Source organism: Chionomys nivalis, chromosome 12 (assembly GCF_950005125.1).
Source record: "Chionomys nivalis chromosome 12, mChiNiv1.1, whole genome shotgun sequence".
Taxonomy (NCBI): domain Eukaryota; kingdom Metazoa; phylum Chordata; class Mammalia; order Rodentia; family Cricetidae; genus Chionomys; species Chionomys nivalis.
In genome coordinates, this window is record NC_080097.1 from 35151398 (window position 1) to 35172343 (window position 20946).

At 47.0% G+C, this 20946-nt stretch overlaps 1 protein-coding gene across 2 annotated transcripts in view; it reads right to left on the reverse strand.

Moving 5' to 3' along the window:
- The window catches only part of Vwa8 (von Willebrand factor A domain containing 8), a 320343-nt gene that overhangs the window by 16489 nt on the left and 282908 nt on the right, over positions 1–20946 (reverse strand). For both annotated transcript variants that reach the window (XM_057786174.1, XM_057786175.1), the window contains 3 exons: positions 9674–9782; positions 6535–6691; positions 2201–2309 (listed from right to left, as the gene is read on the reverse strand). In XM_057786174.1, coding sequence (XP_057642157.1) covers positions 2201–2309; positions 6535–6691; positions 9674–9782 — 375 coding nt within the window. The remainder of the gene's footprint in view (positions 1–2200; positions 2310–6534; positions 6692–9673; positions 9783–20946) is intronic.

Below are 20946 nucleotides of genomic sequence, written 5' to 3' on the forward strand. Positions count from 1 at the left end.
AGCACCAAATGTGGGCGGGGATGGGGATGGTGGAAGGCTACAGCCACGTGTGAAGACAGTTTGGCAGTCTCCTGCAAATCAGACTCACTCTTCCCCCCAGCAACTGCGTGCTTTAGTATTCACACAGCGAGTAAGAAACCTGCTTCCTTACAGAAATCTGCACATGTTTTATGCAGAACTGCAAAACCTGGGAGGCAATCAATATGTAAATGCATAAACTGTGGTGTATTCTGGCAATGGGATACTATTTAGCACCAAAAGAAATGAACCATCAAATCTGTGGTGATCTTGCTGTAAAGTGACCAGAGCACCACGGTTTGTTATCTTATAGGTTACCACCATGTGGGGCTGGAGAGATGGTTCAGTGGTTAGAACATCAACTGCTCTTGCAGAGGATTCAAGTTCAGTGTCCAGCGTCCATGTCAGGCGGCCCACAGCTACTGATAAGTCTCTCCAGGTACTGCACTCACACGCATAGATGCACAAGCATATACACAGTCATAAATCCACCTATGATCTCAAGACTTAAGAGGCTAGAGGCAAGAGGATAGGAAGTTTGAGGTTAGCCTGAGCCTCAAAGGCCCTGTCTCCACCCACTGGGGGTCCTGCATTTTGTATTCAATTTTAATATTTCCCCAGTAATTTAATTTCTACTGGCTATTATAAAAGCAGTTGTCTGTGATGAAGGAACCCAATCTGAGTGGGACTGAAGCTGTGCTTTGGAGAGCCATCTAGCTGGTTTCTGGCCAAACTTTGCACACTCACCGGGGAAACACCCATGGCTACTGGGATTACACAGCAACATCAAAACAGCTGGAGGGGTTTAGTTACTCAGTCACACAGGATTGGCTGAAGGGGACAGGAAGGGGGTCGAAGTTTTGGTCACAATCTGCGGTTTTATAGTTTGCACGAGGCCTCATCCATTCCTGGCCAGTAGCTTTGCTTTTAAGCATCCTCATGAATGTGACCTGACTATAGACCTGCCTGAAAACAACCTCCTATGGCTTACATAAAGATTCAACAGGCAACATGAGCAAATGCTGTCTTGGCATCTGGCTAATGATCATATATAAGAATTACATGTAGGATGGAATACTGGAGTCAGAAGGTAACAGGAACCTGAATTCAGGCTCAGACCCCTGCATCATTGACCACACGACCCAGGAAACTGTGCTACCTATGTAGTCTCTAGTTTCATTATTTATAAAATGGGGGCAAAAAATCCATATTTCAGGGGCCTGTGATGGCTCTCTCAGCTGGACTGTTACAGCCTGTAGATCTTGAAATTAGGTGTCTGGTTAATCATTTGTGGAGTTCTTTCCTTGGAAAATTAAAGAGCGCTGAAAGTCTCCAGAAGACTGGGTTAAGTTTCCACATCAGGTGGCACACAACTGTCCCAAGGGATCAATACCCTCTTCCGGTTTGTAGGCACTGCATACATATGACATTCTTCATTCATTCACACACAACAATAAAAATAAAAAAATAAAAAGGAAGTCTCAAAGTTTTGGGTTAAGACAGGATTACAGCTATACCACACTCTCTAATACATAGCAAAACATGATGAACAAGACCAAAGAGTACACCGAAGGCAACCAAAATCAAGCTCCAAGGGAAGGAAATGTAAGGGAGCAGTGCAGAGTCTGGCTCGACTGCCACCATCAATCCCTCAAAGCTTTGCTCTCTGGACAAAATATCTGAGAGCATGCATCATTCAGGGAATTTGCTGAACAGAAATAAGTTTCTCCTTAGGAAATGCTGAAGTATCTTAATCGCTATTTAAGCTCTCCTGGTCCTGAGGCACCGAGAGCACTGTGAAAGAGCGAAAAGCTAGGGCAGGGAGAAGAGGTGGCGAGGATATAGAGAAAGCATTCCCTGGCTGATCTAATCAGTCCCTCTGCTTCTTCAGGGGCAGTAAAATGATTTGTGGGCAGAGAGTTCTGTGAACTTCCAGGAGAGGTGAGATGTCCATAGATCTTCCCCGAGGGGAGTCAGGAAGTCACTGTCTGGGAGGGTTACTGGTAAAATTCCTACTTCCTGGACAGGAAGAAAGGTGAGGTCAGCTATTTTCCCTTGGAGAATTTCGCTAAGAAAATCCTGGGGTGAGTACAGTTTATGTGTCGATCCTGAAATGGCTTCTACTGCTCAGGGCACAAATAACTTTCCCCAGCTGTTTCGTGTACGTCCGAGGAAAGGTTACCTGTAAGTTATCCAGGATGACTCGAAGGGCATGCACCTGCCGCTGGACCGCACCAGAAAACCTCTCATAGGTGGCGGCGTCATACTCGCTCATCTGGATCTCCTTTAGCCTGAAACCAGAGGGGGAGAGAAGACAGCTGCTTACGCCGTGTTTGTGGGAGCCTTTTACCCCTGCTTGCATACGGGTAGGACTCTAGCAATTCCTTGGTGACTCAGAATGACTTCGAGGAGAAAAAGCAAGGGATGATGTCACCAGAAATGCCCCTAGATTTAAAGAATAGGAATGCCCACAGGTGTACTGGTAACTGTTGAACCAGTTGTCCCCCAGGACAAAGGAAGAAACCCTGACTGTACTGCATATGTGACTTCTCTCATGTAAACAGTCCCACCAGTTGACTCACAAGCGCCTTGAGCTGTGGCTCCAGGGTATCTGATGCCTTCTGCTGGCCTTAGAGATACTTCATTTAAAGTCAAAACAAAGCACAGCCATTTGAAGCTAACCCTAAATAGGAGGGTCTTTCACAAAGTGGATGTTCTTGGGTTTTCCAATGTGATAGCCATAGTGCACTGACTTAACACACATTTCCATGCATATCTATAAGTATTAAAGGTGCTGATATCAGGACAAAGGAATAAGGAATTCCTCTCTCAAGAGCCTAAGCATGACACAGTTTTCACATTTTTTTTTGTGTATGTGTAGACACAGAACCTATATGCATAGCTGAAATTATATATAAAGTCTATCACCCGAGGTTGGGAGAAGAATCTCAAATGAGGGAGAACGAGTGGTTTCTATTCTTCAATCTCAGGTAAAATACCAGGAAAATTACAATCGGAAGGGTGGAAGCTCAGAACTCCACTTATGTCTGCGATAAGACCACAAGTCTCCAGTACAGTGACAGGCACAGAGCAACACTCAATACGTGCTGTTACGTAATACTCTGAGCACTGGCTATCAAAAAGGTAAATACTGATAAGACCACTATAATATCCAAATGCCACCCCCAAGGTGACAAGCCCAGATGCCCTTCTGAATCCTATTGCCTTGCTGTTCTAAAGAACAAAAGCGAATGTGTGTGTGAGACTTTGCCTCTTGACAGTACCTCTTCTGTTTAGTCTTGACAATCTCCTAATTCTCTAAGTTTCATTAGCTTAAGTCATATCACCGTGTAAAGGAAACGGAAGCTGGGCACAATGAAAACTGTAGGATACGCCATGTACTACTTCATGCCTAGTCAACATGTGTTTTCTCAGAGAACCCAGGCTAGTGCTGACTGGGAAATGTGGGGACAGAGCTTGTCCTTGGAGCGGGGTAGGAGGGAAAGGAAACAGGAAACACCCAGGCAGCTGGCAAGGCACCTGGAGCAGAGCGGCCTTTGGAGAGAGCAGAACTAGCTTTTGCTACATAGCTATCGCTGGGGTGATCATCTTGCACCCTCAAACATCACATGCGAATTTAATTATGAAGAAACCTGGAAATCGTATTTCAAATTGCGTCAGCCTTCACAAAGAACACTCAGAAGATATTCACAGTGGACAATAAGTCCTGAACCAGGGAATGGAAGAAGAAAGCAGGAAATTTGAGCCTCTGGGTTCCACGTGCCTCCTATTGCTGATATTCTCAGGCCCCTCAAACGGCCGGCACACGCTCCTGCTTCCTTCCCTCTGGGCAAGGCTGCAGTGTGCAGATGTGTCACACCTGGGGAGCCAGTGAGGAGCATGCTGTTGATGTGGGACCTGGCTAAAGGGTATATTTATCATTATGAAAGAGTCTGGGAATTTTCGTCCTTATCTTTTTCTATAGGCTAGACTTAAATACTGTGATTTGGAATCAAGTATGAGGGAAACAAGCTGAGATCTACTGATTGGCTGAGATGAAGCTGATTGGCTCTGCAAACCACGTGGGTGACCAGCCCACCAGGCAGCTCTTCCCTGCTGTCAGTCACTTGTTGGTGACATTCTGTATGTGATCTACAAGTCTTAAATTGGTGTACCCGTTAGTCAACTTTGAGTGATCAATTCTTAATGTGCAGAGCCAATATCTGGTTTCAATCAAGGCTACTGATGTTGTGAGGCCATGGGTCACGTTAGGTCCTTCGTACCACAGTAGACTGGTGAGGACTCCCTAGTCCCAACCAGGGACTGACAGGGGTGCCATCCAGGCAACCCTCCAGATGTAGCTTCATCATCTGTAGATTTACCAAGCCTGGATCAAAAAGATCCAGAAAAAATTGCTTCCATACCAGGCATCCACAAATCTTTCTCATTAACTAAACATTAGTTCATTAACTAGATACATGGCCTGATGTTCCATAAATACTTTTAGAAGTATAAACCACACATGTACGTCATTCTATTGAAAAGAATCAAGTCTTTAGCAGGGACCTGGAACCAGAGATGTCACCACAGATTCCAAGGACAAGTGCTAGCAGGTGACACGGGCCTCCTGAGTGCACATGTGTGTCACTGACTCTGAGGGTTTTGCCACACTCCAGGGTCTGTCCTCATGGCCCGAGGGGCTATAAATGCATCAGGACTGACCTCACTGTGCCCATGTCTCACTGCCATCGGAAGCAATTAGACGATGGGAGAGAATTATTACTATGAAAATGAATGTACGTATAAGGCTTAAACGTGGGTCTGTGGGAATTCTGTCTTATTTCAGTGCTTATGCGTAGAGAGACACAGTCTGCGATATTTATGACAAGATGAGATAATATCTTGGATTAGCTTCAAAACAATCCGGAGTGGAGAATGAGAATGGTATTAGGGCAGGGTCCACAGGGTCCGTGTGTTTCCTCCACTGTGGGCTTGAAAAGGTCCATAATAAAAAGTTAAAGGCAAACTTTTGGCAGCCCTAAGTAGATACTCACCAAATGGGTTGCAAACCCCATTTCTGTCTGAGTATTTTTCCCCTGTTGTTTGGTTGTGCCAGCTTTCCCAGGACCTCTGTGTGGTTTATTTCCTCCTCCTGACACCCTGCCTGCCCACTCCCTTCACAGCCTTATGGTACTCCTCTCCTCAGCTGAGCTGCCCCTCTGCAGTACTGAAGACTCAGGGATGGTCCCCATTCACTTCTCTCTCCAGTCCCTGTCTCAGAGCCACTACATTCGACGTCTCAGGATCCCAGGTGACCCTTGACCTTTCCCCCATAGGTTCTTATTCTAGTGGCAACCAGAGAAGAGGTAGCTTACTGATGGCTAAGTGCCACTGCAGTCTTTCTGCCTCCTAGGGAGGTCATGGGTCAGGGTACTCTGTATGTCCGTGTAGGTAAATCAGACAGGACAGTTGTGTGAAGGCTGGGGTACAGCAACAGCAGCCATTCGTTAACTGAAGAGGAGAATGACGCATGCCTAATTATTAGTTTTTCTTCTCAAAGGAAACGTTATTATTCATATGAAATGTCAAGCAATACTTTAGTTCTAACAAGACTTTTCATTATGATATGACTTTCCTCCCACGTTTTCTGAGAGATTACTACCACTTTGATCCCTAAGAAGTCACCCACCCTCACAACTTCTCTGAGAAGAGAGTAGGAAGCTGCTCGTCTCCAGAGAGGGCAGCACTGACTTACAGTGGGCATGCATTATTTACCTGCTATACCCACGGGGGTCCTGAGGCGGGCAGGCTTTCCTGAGGGCGTAGCAGGCAGGCCCAGCATTTCTGTCTCTATTGTTCTCTGCTGTTTACTTGTAGGATGTGAAGGTACGGCACGTAACAACATACCAGATGTTCCGTGTGGGAGGAACTGCATAACTCACACACACTCGGGCGTGTTTTTGTCTGGATGCCCCGGCTCCTCCACTGGGCACAGAAATGGAAATCTGCTCCCCACACCACCAAGAGCCCCCCAGTTTGAAAGCGTGTCTGCCGCTGCTTTGCTGACGAGCACATGTGGGCTTCTAGTGAGCCACCCTCTATCCTGTGGATTCCTCCTCTCTAGTAGGGGCCGATCAGAGGAGCCCAAAGCAGCCGTGGTGCATCCGAAACCCGAAGGCTCATCTGGCTTGGATTTTCAGGTTCAACCTGCTGACAAGGCCTCTCCATCCAACCCCACTGCCACCTCTCTTCAGCTGTTCCAGGCAGGCGAGGGGGCACTTTCCACCACTGACACACATTGTGTCCTTATTTTTTCTTTTCTGGAATGTTCTAGCTCTTTTCTTATCTCCAAATCCCATATTAGTATAGGACTGTCTTGTGTTAACCCCAGGGATTTTGCCTCTCTCAGTATCATCCCAGGACAAAGTCCCGTACCCTGTACTTAGCAACGTGTGTGTGTGCACATATGTGCACACTTGTCATCTGCACTGCTCTAGATGTGCAGGGAGCACTCACCTCTGCTGAAATGCTTTCTGGGCCATCTCTCTTGCAGCTCTCTTGACATGCTCAGGAACGGCATCCTTTTCTGCCTCAGACACCTGATACACTGGGTGGCCTGCATCCAAGCGATAAGGACCCCCTTTGCCACCAAGACCTGCGGTGTCTCTTCCCCCTGGAAAGAAAATATGGGGGCTTAGTCGTCATGTCTAGAGCCAGACCATGGCTTTAAGACAGCCCTGTGAAATACTAACTGAACTAGTAATTAAAGCCTCAAACGCCTTCGCCTGAACACAAAGACACCCCTGTTTAGGGCAACTAACCTTTTATTTCATCCATCCCAATCTGCACGTATTTTAAGGTTCAGTCCAAATTCAATTTGAGCGCTTTATCTGACAGGGATTAATGATTCTGTGTGCTGTTTGCAGTCCTTTGATACTGCTTCTTACCAACTACTTGACGTCTGGACAGAGGCTCCACCATAGTGCCGACAGACACTGCAGAGTCGCTAACTAAAGGGGCAACTCTTCTTCCAGTTACCCACGCTCCCTAAGACACCCAGGTGGGTTGTAAATAAAATCTCTTTTGTTTTGAAAATAATAAAAATGATTGAGAGATTAAATGACTTCTTAGTGACCTCATATCACTCAGTCAGCCAAGATTTGAAGACAACTATTATGCAGATTTTGGCATTCAGTTTTGAATAATACACAACAGAGAAACATCAGCTTGAGAACAGTTGTTCATTATAAGCTCAAGTTTACATGCCTGTAAGTACACGTCATGCAACATTGCATGAACTATTTATGCTAATAAGAAAGAAAGTTAGATGCCTGTAAAGCCAGGTAGGTAGCATTAGAAGGTGGTAGAGACATTGGCCAATTACAGAGGAATGCTTGGTGTAATATATGCTCATATTTAAATTATTTTAAATCATTGTATTGAGCAAAGAAAATATGTACATCTATTGGCTACATTTGGCCTGTGTGTGAATGACTTATCTCTGCTTTTAGGAAACTAGCAACGAGGTTCTTTTTCCACCTCAGACACCTGATACACTGGGTGGCCTGCGTCCAAATGATAAGGATTCACATGTAATTTGGGAACTACTAAGAATCCAATGCCACACGCTAGCACAGTACTGTAAACTAGTTGCATAATTAAGGCAATGAAACTGGTTTCAACTCAACAGCTAGGTCTGCAGTGTCTCAGTCCTCGTCTGTAACACGGGATGGCATTCCCTGTCTTACGGGATTTTCACCAGCCTACACTGCTTGGGAGTCTATCTGGCGTGCTGTAAGCGCTATGTAAGCGCCTACCCTGGTGATAATTACTGGACTCCAGTGACACAAGAGTGAGGTCATTTCTAGATTCGTGTGCTGGAAAACTGCAAAGCTTTTCGACTTTGGTTCAATTATGTGACTCTGCCCCATTAGAGCTTTGAGTTGTCTAATGAACTAAAAATGAGAACTTGGAGTGAGCGCCTTATGAAAATCCAGGTGTGGGTCATTTCCTCTGGGGAAATACCACGAGAGCAGTGATATCTACCAATCATAGCATTTTACCCTTTTGATTGAGCACATCTTATTTCATTTAGAAGTGGGTGGTGGGAAATTCCTCCTATCCTATAAGATGTATGATTCCCGGTTTCCCTTCCAGCCAGTGTGTGGTAGAGAGGCGTGCTGGCGGGCAGGGGTGAGAAGCGGAGGGTGCAGAGCTGTGTCTGGCCCGACCTGCTTCCTGCTGGAGGTCCTCCTTGAGGACCATGACCGGAGCATAACGCTTCCCAGTCACTTTGATGAAAGGAGGAAGGAGCCCCACTCTGAGGTAGTGGCCAGGGCAGGAGAGGCAGCTGGGACGGAGAAAGAGTTCTTTTCTCCACTCCACAGAATTTTAAATTCATTTTATTTAAATGAAAAATGCTTGCAGCTGAACTTGGACTCACATCAACCGGCCCATAAGACACAGGGGAAGAAAGCATTGATGATGGAAAAGAAGCAGATGCTTTGATGGCTCAGGGCCTGCCCGTCAGCACACCTCTCTACCACACACTGGCTGGAAGTTTAATGGAGAGAAGTCTGGAGGGCATGAGTGACAGGCAGAAAAAGACAAGTTGAAGTGTGGAAGCCTTGATCAGCTGAAAGAAACAAGGCCTGGGAAGCAGACAGGACGTGACGTCTGAACAGGCACTGGGGCTAGTAGACGCACATTTAATAACAAATAAAACTTCCATTCTGCGTAGGTACTGCTGGGAAGCCGACATCTGGCCAGCTCATTCCACAATGCATTCCATATGGATTAAATATTGTTGGCTTGACACTAACTTCCAGATCAAAGGACACTCCTAAAAATAGCCTTTCTTTAAAGCTGATGCTGGATGAATAAACAGAGCAGGCAAGAAGTCCCGGGCTTATTTGATAGCATATTGTCTCAGCACAAAACCCCATTTCCTGCCAAGGCCTTCAAGGCCAAGAGGCACAGAGCATCCTAAGGGAAGGTGATGGACTGAGCTGTGCCAGCGCTTCTCCTGGCTGAGATAAGCCAGACGGTGCGCAGTCTGGCCCCGTTCCTGGGCTCCGGCAGATGTGTCTGCTGCAGCTCCTGGGCGGGAAAAGGAAGACGGCTTTGGGAACAATGGTCTAGGAGAGCAGCCAAAAGGAAGGACTGGCACCCGTCCATCGCACAGGACCTTATCTCAAGCCGTGTCCCCCCCTCCACACACTCCCTGCTCAGCTGTGGACAAGCGCCATTTCTTCCCCAGGTTGGTCGGTCAAGAACTCGCTGTTGATTCCTGACACGATTTCAAAGGCAAGAAATTGAAAGAAGTGATCAATGTTTCAAGTCTATGCTCTTTGGCCTAACCATTCTGCTCCATGCTCTAAATTCGTAACTAATTTAATGTTTCACATGACCCCGTGAGGCAGATAACGTTCCTCCCTCCTGCTTTACTGATGAAGCAACTATGAGGTGGGGGACACAATTTTAGGTCAAAGTGTGGCAGAGTCTGTGGGGTGCCAATGCCAGGCTTTCTGCATGTCTTGATGTCATGCAGAGACAGACGGAGAGGGGCTGAGCAGGGCAGCCAGTGCCAGCTCAGAAAGCTGAGCTGACAGACGCAAGAAAATTTGGGACGACTCAGAATACACATGCTACCAACCTGTTCCACCAGCCCAGGTATTGCCACCCACGTGGGGCATGTTGTCTGGGTCTTCCTTGCCATGTTTAGGGTCGCTCACGTCTTCATTACTGTCTCTTTCGATTGTTATCTGAGAAGAAAGAGTTGGAACATGGTCACTGTCCTGTGAATGCCGGGAACTACAGAACTGATTGAACTGGCTCCTGAGGTGTGCGGACCCTCAGCTCATGACAGGCTGGGTCCGGAAAAACCTTCATCATCACATTCAACATCAATTTGGTTGGCAAGCAAAAAAAAAAATTTAAAAGAAGTTCTTTAAAAAGAAAAAAAGGAGCAGGGGCTGAGCTCTTTCAAGCTTTAGTGTTCTGGCACAGAGGATGCTCTGAGAACTATGCAAAACGGGGGTCCATGGAAACAGGAAAATGGTTCTTACCATTTCCCAGGGGGCTAAAAGGCCCAGCTTCTCACTGATCCAGCAGAGTCTCCACTGTTTCAACCCATTTAATTTTCAAAGGTTTGAGAGATGTCATTTTATTTAAAAAATATACAAAACAAAAATCAAAAAATACGTTTATCATGTAATATATTTAGGTTCCATACACCCACATATACTAAACAATGCTAATTTGTTTTTAGATCCACTGAAACATTTTCATATTGTGTAGTTTTCCTGATTAATCTATATTTTCAGACCATATTTATGATTTTTGGGGTTCAAATATCCATGACTGGTTGTCTCCATTCTATCTTCATTCCACAATCCTGCCAAAAAAAACCACTGTCAGGCCTGTCCACAGCTCCTGTCCTAGTGACACCGTCAGGCCTGTCCACAGCTCCTGTCCACGACACCGTCAGGCCTGTCCACAGCTCCTGTCCATAGCTCCTGTCCATGACACCGTCAGGCCTGTCCACAGCTCCTGTCCTAGTGACACCGTCAGGCCTGTCCACAGCTCCTGTCCATGACACCGTCAGGCCTGTCCACAGCTCCTGTCCTAGTGACACCGTCAGGCCTGTCCACAGCTCCTGTCCATGACACTATCAGGCCTGTCCACAGCTCCTGTCCATGACACCGTCAGGCCTGTCCACAGCTCCTGTCCTAGTGACACTTCTCCTGCTACAACACCATAACATAGGGAACTTGGGGAGGAAAGGTTTCATTTCCAGTCACACTCCATCACTGAAGAAGTCTAAGGCAGGAACTCACAGCAAGCATCTGGAGACATGAACTGAAGCCTAGGCCACGGAAGATGCTGCTTACTGGTTTGCTGCTCCATGGCTTGCTCAGCCTGCTTTCTTATACCATCCAGGACCTTGGGGTGGCGCTACCCCAACATACACAAGCACGCACAGACCTCCTGGAGAACTGTTTTGGACACTTGTCTTCACTTCAGATTGCGTGTGTACTTTCTGGTCTTTTTTGTTTTTTAAAATAAAGAACTTTGAAAGAGGTAAGAAAACCAGTTCCTATGTGACAAGTGGCTTCAGTTTGGTCAAACATTAGTTCTCTCCTATAGACACTGCATACAATCTAGCTAGTCTGCTAAGAGGACTGACATTTGAGAATGAGTATTATAAAGATGACAAAGCAGAAGAGACTCCTCTGATAGCCTCCCCAGGTACCCCCAAATCACATTTTGGTAGTCCAAGGACTCTTAGGATGGCTAACTGGGCAGAAAGGCCCAACATCTTCTCTGCCACCCCCAAGTTTTATCAGGACATCTGCAGGGAAACGCCTCTGCTCACACTGCCCACAAGCAGGCCCCATACCAGTCCCAGCTGAGACATTTCAAAATAGACTAATTCTCGACAAAACCAACCGTCGACCAAGCCCTGATTTATTTCACAGAGACACATACCAGGAAATTCCGGGAATACTGAATTAGAAGCATGGCATCTGGGGGCTTTGGGTTCGAACCATCTGATAAGTGCCAGCAGACTCACTCACGGGGATATGTTTTGTAGGTGCAGCAAGGCAGCCGTGGGCAGACAGAGGCGCTGGCTGTTCAGAAAGCAGGTATGCCCCTGCCTTCTTACATGAATGCATTTACCCTGAGAACGGGGTCCATCTACCGAGAGCTCATGAGTAAAATGGACAGCGCTGGATTCATGCAAGGGGATGAACAGTTTCCTCAAGGCAGAAAGCAGTCCCTCATAGTTTCCGGCTAACTTGACACATGTGCTAACCCCGGCCATATTTCTCACAGCAGATGTGTTTCCTTCCTATTAGGGAAGTGTGACATAACCCTAGGAGCCATTATCCTCCTACAGATGGGTTAAATGGAAGAAAACATGGATCTTGTAAAACTGCAACTCTAAAATGTTCCAGAGTGAAGCCAGTCCCGAGAAGGACATGACTCACCAAAGACCTATAATTCTGGGCAAGGCCCATATATTTCAAGTTCCTCCCTGAGTTCATGACTAAAAAAACAAAACAAAAAACAAAAACACCAAACCAAAACTCAGTCAGCTGGTATAAACAGCCAGAATCACAGCTCTTCAAGGAATGACTGGACCCACAGTTGATTGTGGCTTTCTGGGTGGGGACTAGGTGTGGCATGGCAGACACCTCTAGTCCCTACACAACACTCATCTCTTCTTTCTTCCTCTAGACAGAAGCCAGATGAATTATGGGTGGTGGATTTAAACGCCGCCTTTCCGTTTGGCCTTCAGCTGGTCTAGAGACGGGACGTGAGATGTCAGAGAAAGTGTCAGGAGGCCACTGGGAAAGTTTCCTCCCAGGAGAATAGGGGTGGAGAGGGAAACTTCCTCTACATGGCATGTTACCTCACCAAGCCTCAGCACACATGCGTGCACAAGGAAACGCACACATGCACACACACACTGCTTGCTATCAGACCCATGAGTGAGGACATGGTGAAGGGCTATAGGCTCTGCCTAAGGACTATGTGACAATGGAGGACCAGAGCTGGGCGAAGAGGGCCACCATTATTTAGCTGCCGAGCCAGTTACTTAGCTCTGATCTTCTACATGAGCGAACAAGTGTCCTTCTAATTGAAGCCACTTTACGTTGGGTTTTCTGCTACTTGAAATCAATTATATGCAACAAGTTGACTCTCACATTAAGGAGAAGTGGGAGACAGTAGCGAGGATGAGAAGGCAGGCCTTGAATTTCCTGACCTAAGAATTTCTATGCTAGGTCAGTGGTAGAGTGCTTGCCGGGCATTCACGAGGCCCTAGCTAGGTTCAGTCCACACACTGCCGCCCAGAAACAAAACGATCCATAATGAAATCAGCACAGCAATCCTATGTATATTCAGTTGCCTGCTACTTTCCCGATGATTAACAGGTAACGAACTCATCCGTACATTGATTTCTGGGCATGTTTGTAGTGCATCTACTGCTCACTGTGATCCAGGGGTGCATAAAGACACTACACAAGACACTAGCAAGACACTGTATCAAGGGGACCAGGGCAGTGCCGGATAACACAGGCTGTGATGAGGGGCAACACATCTTCCTGAAGCACAGCAATGTCATTCTCACCCAAAGGTCACAATGGTCTCTCACGGATCTCAACAGGATGAAAACCACAGTAACACGTCCCTAGGAGTGTGGCCTTTCATATGGTGCTGCTGGCTTAGAATAAAGAATTGGCCATTGTCAGTTTTTATAAATCACCTGCTCCTTCTCCAATGACAACACAGGACAAAAATGCCTTTGTCTTGTCAGTATCGTCTCTGCGTCCCAACTTCCACCTCTAGTGCTTGTCTCATTTGGGGTTACATCCACTTTCACACGAACACTTACCTCTCTGCCCTGCTACAAAGCAGACTCTCACGATTTGATCACTAGTCACCATGACTTTCCCGCAGCAGCACACACCGCTGGTGCCCAGCCTCCCAACAGACCCACAACGGCACTGGCACAGCAATGCCATTATTCCAGTTGCCGATGCTTTTCCAGCACCACAAGGTTTCCATACTTTAAGTGCCGTTATTGCTAACTGATAATTAAGGTCCCCCCATACCCACTTTTGATATAAGGCTCTGGAACCAAAAAGCAAGCAGGGATGAGGGTAGGGATGTGGTGCGGGTGCAGGAGGCTGACATGCTTGCCTGTGACATTACAGGTGAGCAGCAAGGCTGGTCGCTCTTCTGTCCTGCAGGGCCCTGTCTGCTGCTGTGAAAGAATTCTGCTCTTTTCCTGTAGAATTGATTAAATGATCCACTAGCACTTTCCTCCTGGCTCTGGGCTGGACTCCTTTGTTCACACCCCCAAGCCCACCCTACCTTCTTCCTCTGCTAAGTACCCCTAGAGGCTTTTGCACATTTTCTTTTGGTACCCAAGTGATGTGCTCGGTATGTATTTTAAATTGTCTGAAATTACAGCCGTAAACCCCCTTCCTCTATCTAGACGTTTTAGAATACACCCTGTTATTTCAGGGTCTCAGTTTATAGAGTCTTTGGAAAAGAACTTTTTCCCTGGCCCTCTTCATCAGGACTCATTTCCAGGCACCACAAATATCCATCCAAATGAGATATTTTACAGATCTCACACACCTGAACTCAAAGAGGGAAGAGACATCACCGTACTAATGTTTCTGCAGCTTTCATTACCTGGCAGCAGCAGTCACGCTGGCCTTACACATCACTGGTACCTAACAAACAAGCACCAGAGCTTTTCAGAGACAGAATTGTAAGAGTTAACTTCCTGCACATAATTTCAAATCAGGCTCTGTGAGCCATGATGGTCCTTGTCCAGTTATGGTTATGGACCAGCACACAGCAGGGCCGCTGGCCAGCGGATCATCTTCTAACAGGCTGGAAGCACTCCTGCCTGTTGGTTCTCAGTGGTCCTTAGACTAAGGGCCTGTGCATCCCCAGCTTGCCTCCCATCCCTCTGGCCCAACTTTCCCTGAGCTCTGGAAAGGCTTCCAGCCAGAGCCTGTGAGTCCATGGAGACAGTCTCTCCATCTCCCCATTCATTGCCAGGCCAGAACAAACTATTTGAATGGCTGTCAAGAACAAGACAGGGTTGCAAAAACACACTGTCCAAAGTCACTTCTCACTTTACTCTGAGTACCTTGCTTGCTCTCTTTCTAAATTCAAATGGGAGTAACAGATGGAGAAGATTCTTAGACAATCTGGAAATAGAAAATGCAAATGATGGCATCAAGGTGATTTTTTTTTGTAGGCCTTAAAAATAAACTTTTGAGGGAAACCAAATGTTTTCATCATTGAGTGCAGGTGGGTGCCAAAACCAAGCATTGATACCTCACAAATAATTGGCACAGTTTACTGGCACGGAAATGCTTCCCTGCTCCCACCACCCCACAGGATGGCAGTCAGTATTCTAAACATCCACGCAAACAACATGCCAGTTAAATTCTGAGACAGGAGGGGCAGGGCACACCGCTGGGTCTTTATATACTCCACCATTTCTATTTTTGCCTGATTTTAAGAGCTTTCCAAACATTGACCTTCCACGCTGTTGACCTCCAAGTCGGGAAAGGGTGGTCATGCAAGGCCACCTCGAAAAGACTGTCGATGTTTCTGTTCTGCAGTACGTGATGTGGCCTTGGCAGTAGACACTCAGCTTCAATAGCGATGCAAGGCGCTAAGTGGTGTCCTGTGGCATCTCCTGGCCAGGTGACTTCCAATCAGGTTTTGTGCTTTCCCCAGAATAGATGGCAAAGTGAAGAGCTGTGCCAACTCCCCAGAGCGGCTGTGTGTGGTGAGGTACCCGGGACAGCCAGAAAAGAGAAGCGTGAGGGAAAAGCCATTCTTACCACTATAACTAAAGGCAGTTTTGATATGACCCAGTGTCTAGGAGTTCTTGGAAACATCCACAGCTACGTGCAAAAGCATTTAGCAAGGGGAATTCTTCTTTTCTGAAAAGAGGGACACTAAACCAGAACAGGCGGGTCACTATTGCAGAGTCCCTGCAGGGAGGTATTTCTAATGACAAACTTGATACCAACTTTCTGTTTTGTTTCAACTGAAGTCATATTCTGGTGCTAGTCACCCTTTCTTCTAGGAACATCATGATGGTTCTCCATCTTGGGCTGTAAACACATTTACAAAAGCCCTGCCTAGTCTGCTTGTCCCCCGATTTCCCCCAAATTTCCCCGAGGTACCTGAAGTTCTTATAAAACCATGCAGCGACACCCAAAGATAACAATCTTCCTCCTTCCCACAGGCTCAGCATGGTGGCTCGCAGTCCTTCACAGCCACAGTGGATCAGAGCTACCATCGGGATTTAACAGCACCACAGCATGAAGAGCAGTGACAGGATAAGCTGTCTGCACAGTTCAGGGGTGGAGAGCATTCGCGGTGTGGTGCTCAGCACTCGTGGGCTGAGGGAGTCTTCCACACTGGCTCAAAGCAGCACCCAGGACATGTGCGAATACAGATTAAATAACTGTAACCTACACCTTTATTTCAGCATACTTACACATGCATTTATATAGAGATCCACACACATTCTTGTGTGTCTGTATGTGTACATAAAGAACAGGGGTCACAGCCTTGGGTGTCATTCCTTGGGTGCCATTTACCTTGTTTTTTGGAACAGGGTCTCCCTCTTGGCCTCACTGGACCTCAGTGACCAGGCTAGAGTGTTTTATATTCGCCTGTCTCTACCTCCCCAGTGCTGGGATTATAAATATGTGCCACCACCCTGTCCTTTTCACATGGGCTCTGAGAATCAAACTCGGGTCTTCCCCACACACAGCAAGCACTTTACCAACTGGGCGCCCCCCCCCCCCACCCCCAGTGCCTGTGTCATACACTTTCTTCTTCTTGTTTGTAAAGACAGGGTTTCTTTATGTAACAGCTCTGGCTGTCCCGGAACTCACTCTGTAGACCAGGCTGGACTCAAATTTAGAGATCCACCTGCCTCTGCCTCCTAAGTTCTGGGATTAAAGGCATGCACTAAATAGGATTTATTTATTTTACATCTGTGAGTATTCTGCCTTCATGCAAGCATGTGTACCATCTATATGCCTGCGCCTGCGGAGGAAGTGAAGCTGTGGATGGTTATGAAGCCAGGTCCTCTGTAAGAGTAGCAAGGGCTCCTAACTGCTGAGTCGTCATCCCACCTCAAACATACACATTCTTAAAGGGAACTATTTGTTGTCAGAATAGCACCACCATGTGGCAGTGCTACAGGGCATGAAGGGACACAGGACTTGGATTCTACACTGCATGGATTCTGGGCGGGCACTCAGAAGCCAGGGTTGGCTTGTGCTCTGCCTGGCAGCAACACAACTGCTCAATCCTCTGCAGCTCAGACAAGGGCGGTGGGACAGGCACTGTCGGCGGCGCCACGTCAAAGCTACAGAATGGCTGCAACATGGGGACTTTTAGGAGGAAAGAGTATTACTAGACTCAGTGAAATAGACTTTAAGTTTGTTTGGAGGCCCTTTGCCATGTGAAGACATTTAAGAACTCCAAATATCAGCAAGCAAAGCTCCGGTTCAATTTGGAGCACTGTTAATGAGCTACACATCTGTGGCAAGGACCACTGGTATAAGCTACCCAGTGAACAGAAACATCAGTGCAATGGCCACAGCTAACCAAGGGCTCATTTCAACAAGCAGGCAAGTGGGCTATCCTTTCTTTTTCTGTGTTCCAAAGTGTCTTCAAAAGTGAGTCTATCCAATTCCCACTTAACCCCCAAACTGCCTTTTTCCTAAGAAGATTGGTCCTTCTGCCCTGCTGAGCCTCCTGGGTGCCTGGCTCCTCCTTCACCGTGACCACTTGGTTCCTTCTGTGCCACCTGGCTGTGGGAGGTCCTATGCTTCAGGCAGCACAGCCTTCGAGAAACGACAGTGGGTAGGTCTGGGCCAAGGGTCCCCTGGCATAGTTCATGCGGAAGGCACAGAATGCTGGGTCCAGGGTTATGGGGCTGAGTGGGACAGCAAACCTTCCCTCTTCTGTACCCTTACAGAGTCTGTCCTGTCCTGTAATTCCTTTCCAAAATATTTCTATTTCATAGATATGAGTGTTTACTTGCATATATGAAAGTATTTCATGTGTACAAATTGTGCAATTCCTTTTTTTATTTTTTTGCTTTTTTCCCCTTCAATACAGGGTTTTCTATGTAACTCTGGCTGTCCTGGAACTTGCTCTGTAGACCAGGCTGGCCTCAAACTCAGAAACTCACTTGTCTCTGCCTCCTGTGTGCTGGGATTAAAGGCATGAGCCACCACCACCACCCAGCCTGTCCTTAATTCTTTATGACACTTAGGGATATCATTATGTCTGGCTCCTATGGACACCATGGTACTCCAGGAGCTACATTCTATCAGGGCTATGTTGCCCCATGAAGCAACTTAACAGAAACACGCCCTATACCCCACTCCTGTCTTATTTTGACATGATGTACAGCCATTTTCCTGGGTGAGACACAGAGAATTAGGGTAGGTGTTTGTGAGCACGGATGCTAAACAAGGCAAGTGACTGAGAAGCCCTCATGGTGCTGAATAGAAAGAAAAGACACTAAAGGGGAAACCTGAGCTTCAGCCTCTCATGGCTCCTAGCTTGCTGTGTAACACTGGAAGTCACTTTCCCTTTCTGGGCCTTGGTGCTCTCATTTTCCAAACTCAAACTCAGACCACGTCTTTTCTAGCTGCAGACTGTTCACATGGGCCCCCACCTACACCTGCTTCAGTTATAGTTGACAGGTCCCCGGGGTCAAATTGAATCAAACAAACGTGAGTTTACAGAACCGGTGGGATTGTTACTTAAACATGCGGCTCTCCTCCAGACTGGCTCACTCAGGCTTACAGCCCCCCCGCCCCCCAGTGGCAGCTTGATGTCCTGGCAAAGAGAGTTTTCTAGGAGTTAGAAAGCTGACCTTTAATACTACTTCTGGCACTAACTGGAGAACTAGTTTTGGCCAAAGTTCTTATCTTCTCTTAGTTTTCTTGGTATGGAAAGCGAGGAGGCTGGCTGCCAGCACGTAAGTCAGGGTCAGCTCCACTGAGCGTGCTTGTGTCCCATGGTTATTACAGTAGGGATCATGTACACGGATGAGGGCAGCCTCAACTTCAGTACAGTTACCAGGGACTGTGAGGATTACACAGTGCTCCGGAGAGGGAGGTAAAAGCCAAATGACGAACTGCCATGAATGAAGTCAGAAGAGGATGCTATACGGCGACCGGGGGACACACACACACACACACACAGGACGGGACACAGGAGGTGGGGAAGGACCGTCCATGAAGTCAGAAGAGGATGCTGTAAGGCGAGTTGGGGGAGGACCCGTCCATGCATCACGGATAAGCTGGAGGTCTGGGACAAAAAAGAATTCAATGACAGCAGACAGGCACTTTCTCCTGAGTTCTGCAACATGACGGGCTCCACAGACTTCACTTTTAAAATGCATTACTTAGTTATCTTAGATAAAGTTTCATGTGCTTCTGTCTTCCTTACCACTGAACCACATGGCTGTGTTCTAGGGTGCCTAGAACCACAGATAAAACCTATCCGCATCACACATAACTAGGATAAAGTTGAAAATTAGATACAATAAAAGATGGACATGTGACCAACAATAAAGAGAACAGCTGTAACAACAGGCTGCAAGCAAGCTGCCCACACCATTACTCTTACACTTCAGTAACATAAGAGTTCCCTGAACACATCACGGTCATACTGCAACAGGAAGACTAAGTGACCTATTGCAGGGAGCACAGACTCACGCACTCGGTGAGACACAGCGGGACAGGTGCAAGACTTCACGATGCCACCCAGGGCAGAGCCAAAACTTAAAACTTAGGAAGCATTTACGCCTAGAACTTTTATTAGACATTTCCGGATCACGGAATGTTCCAGGAAATGAGGCCATGGATAAAGACCCAAGGCAACACTGCAATTTACACTAAGGATTGGTGATGAGTCAGACTCAGCAAGGATGCTAAGGATGGAAAGCCAAGTGAGACCTGATTTGTGTTTCGTGGAGTGTTGAGCCAGGAGCAGGAGGGCCCTGCTCTTAATAACCAGTGCGGAGCCTGGGAAAGAGGGAAGAGGCTGGGGCCGTCACAATCTACAGGGGTAGGTGGATCAATCGGCAAGAGGATGGGACTGCAAGAGGCATATGGAAAGCAATTTTGAATGAAGAGTGTCAGAAGGTACAGAGGGCAGCAATTCAGGCAGGAGGAGCAGAGGGTGCCGAGCTGAAAATGAGCTTGAAATTGAGTATCCACGAGAGCCCTCTGCCTGCCTTCTAACGGACCACCATGGCAGCCAGCACAATCTACCTGCGCACTAGAAACTGCACACACTCCTCCTCATGAGGAGAGGCCCCATCCTAATGCCCACCCTGCTGAGACAAACATCCCAACCCAACCGTTGCATACCAACACAATTTGTATAATTTAGCCACAATAACTTCAAAGTTACACGCCAGCAGCCTACCAAACAGATGACCTCAAGTTCTGCACTGTTTTGCTACCCACAAGCTATGAAAGCTTGCACAACATTTAAACTCCTGGAGCCTTTTTTTTTTTTTGTAAATCTCACCCTTTAGCCATTGCATAACACTTGAAAATTAGTCTGCACTAATTGTACAAAATAATGGGTTTGCTATGACATTTTCATGCATGCGTAAAATATAATTTGGCCATGAATACTCCCACGCCCAGCTTACTCATCTGATAAGTAAAATGAAGGCATGTTCCCTTCTGGAGTTGTTGTGGGTGTTTGGATAAAACACCACTGTGTTGTGACTCCAGAGGAAGGACAGGGGAACTCTTTGGATTCGACTTCCAAGTCTACAGTGAAGAGGCTGCTCTCGGACACAATCCTTTACTGTTTCCAGAATGAACCTTTTCCTACCTATGTGAGAGTAGACCATGTGTAAAGAACCATCCAAAAGTAAGATACATCAACAACATAAAATAGAGAACACTTTTTAGTGCCTATTTTTGTAAAGTCCTACAATTCCCATGACTTTATTTATGCGTAGATTTTCTAACCACCCGAAACCACGAAAGTGAGTTACCTGGGAAGACTGTAGGAGGGTGGCCAGGTGAGAAATGTGCCCTGAAGGATCCCAGAAAGAAGTGAGAAGACAGGCTAAGGGGATGGGGGCCAAGGTTCTTGTCGAGCTGGCAAGGATGAGCGACAGCACAGAGCACAGAATTTGGCACAGCGCAGGGGCAGCAGAAGACATAAAAACCCACTGAATTTAGCACTTGCAGGGAGGAGGGGATGAAGTCAGTGGGGGAGGCAAGTGAATGGAGGTCTGGAAGTAGAGCCAGCTCAGGCAGATGAGGATTTATTTTTGTTTTGTATGTAGGAGTGTTTGCCTGCATGTGTGCCTAGTGC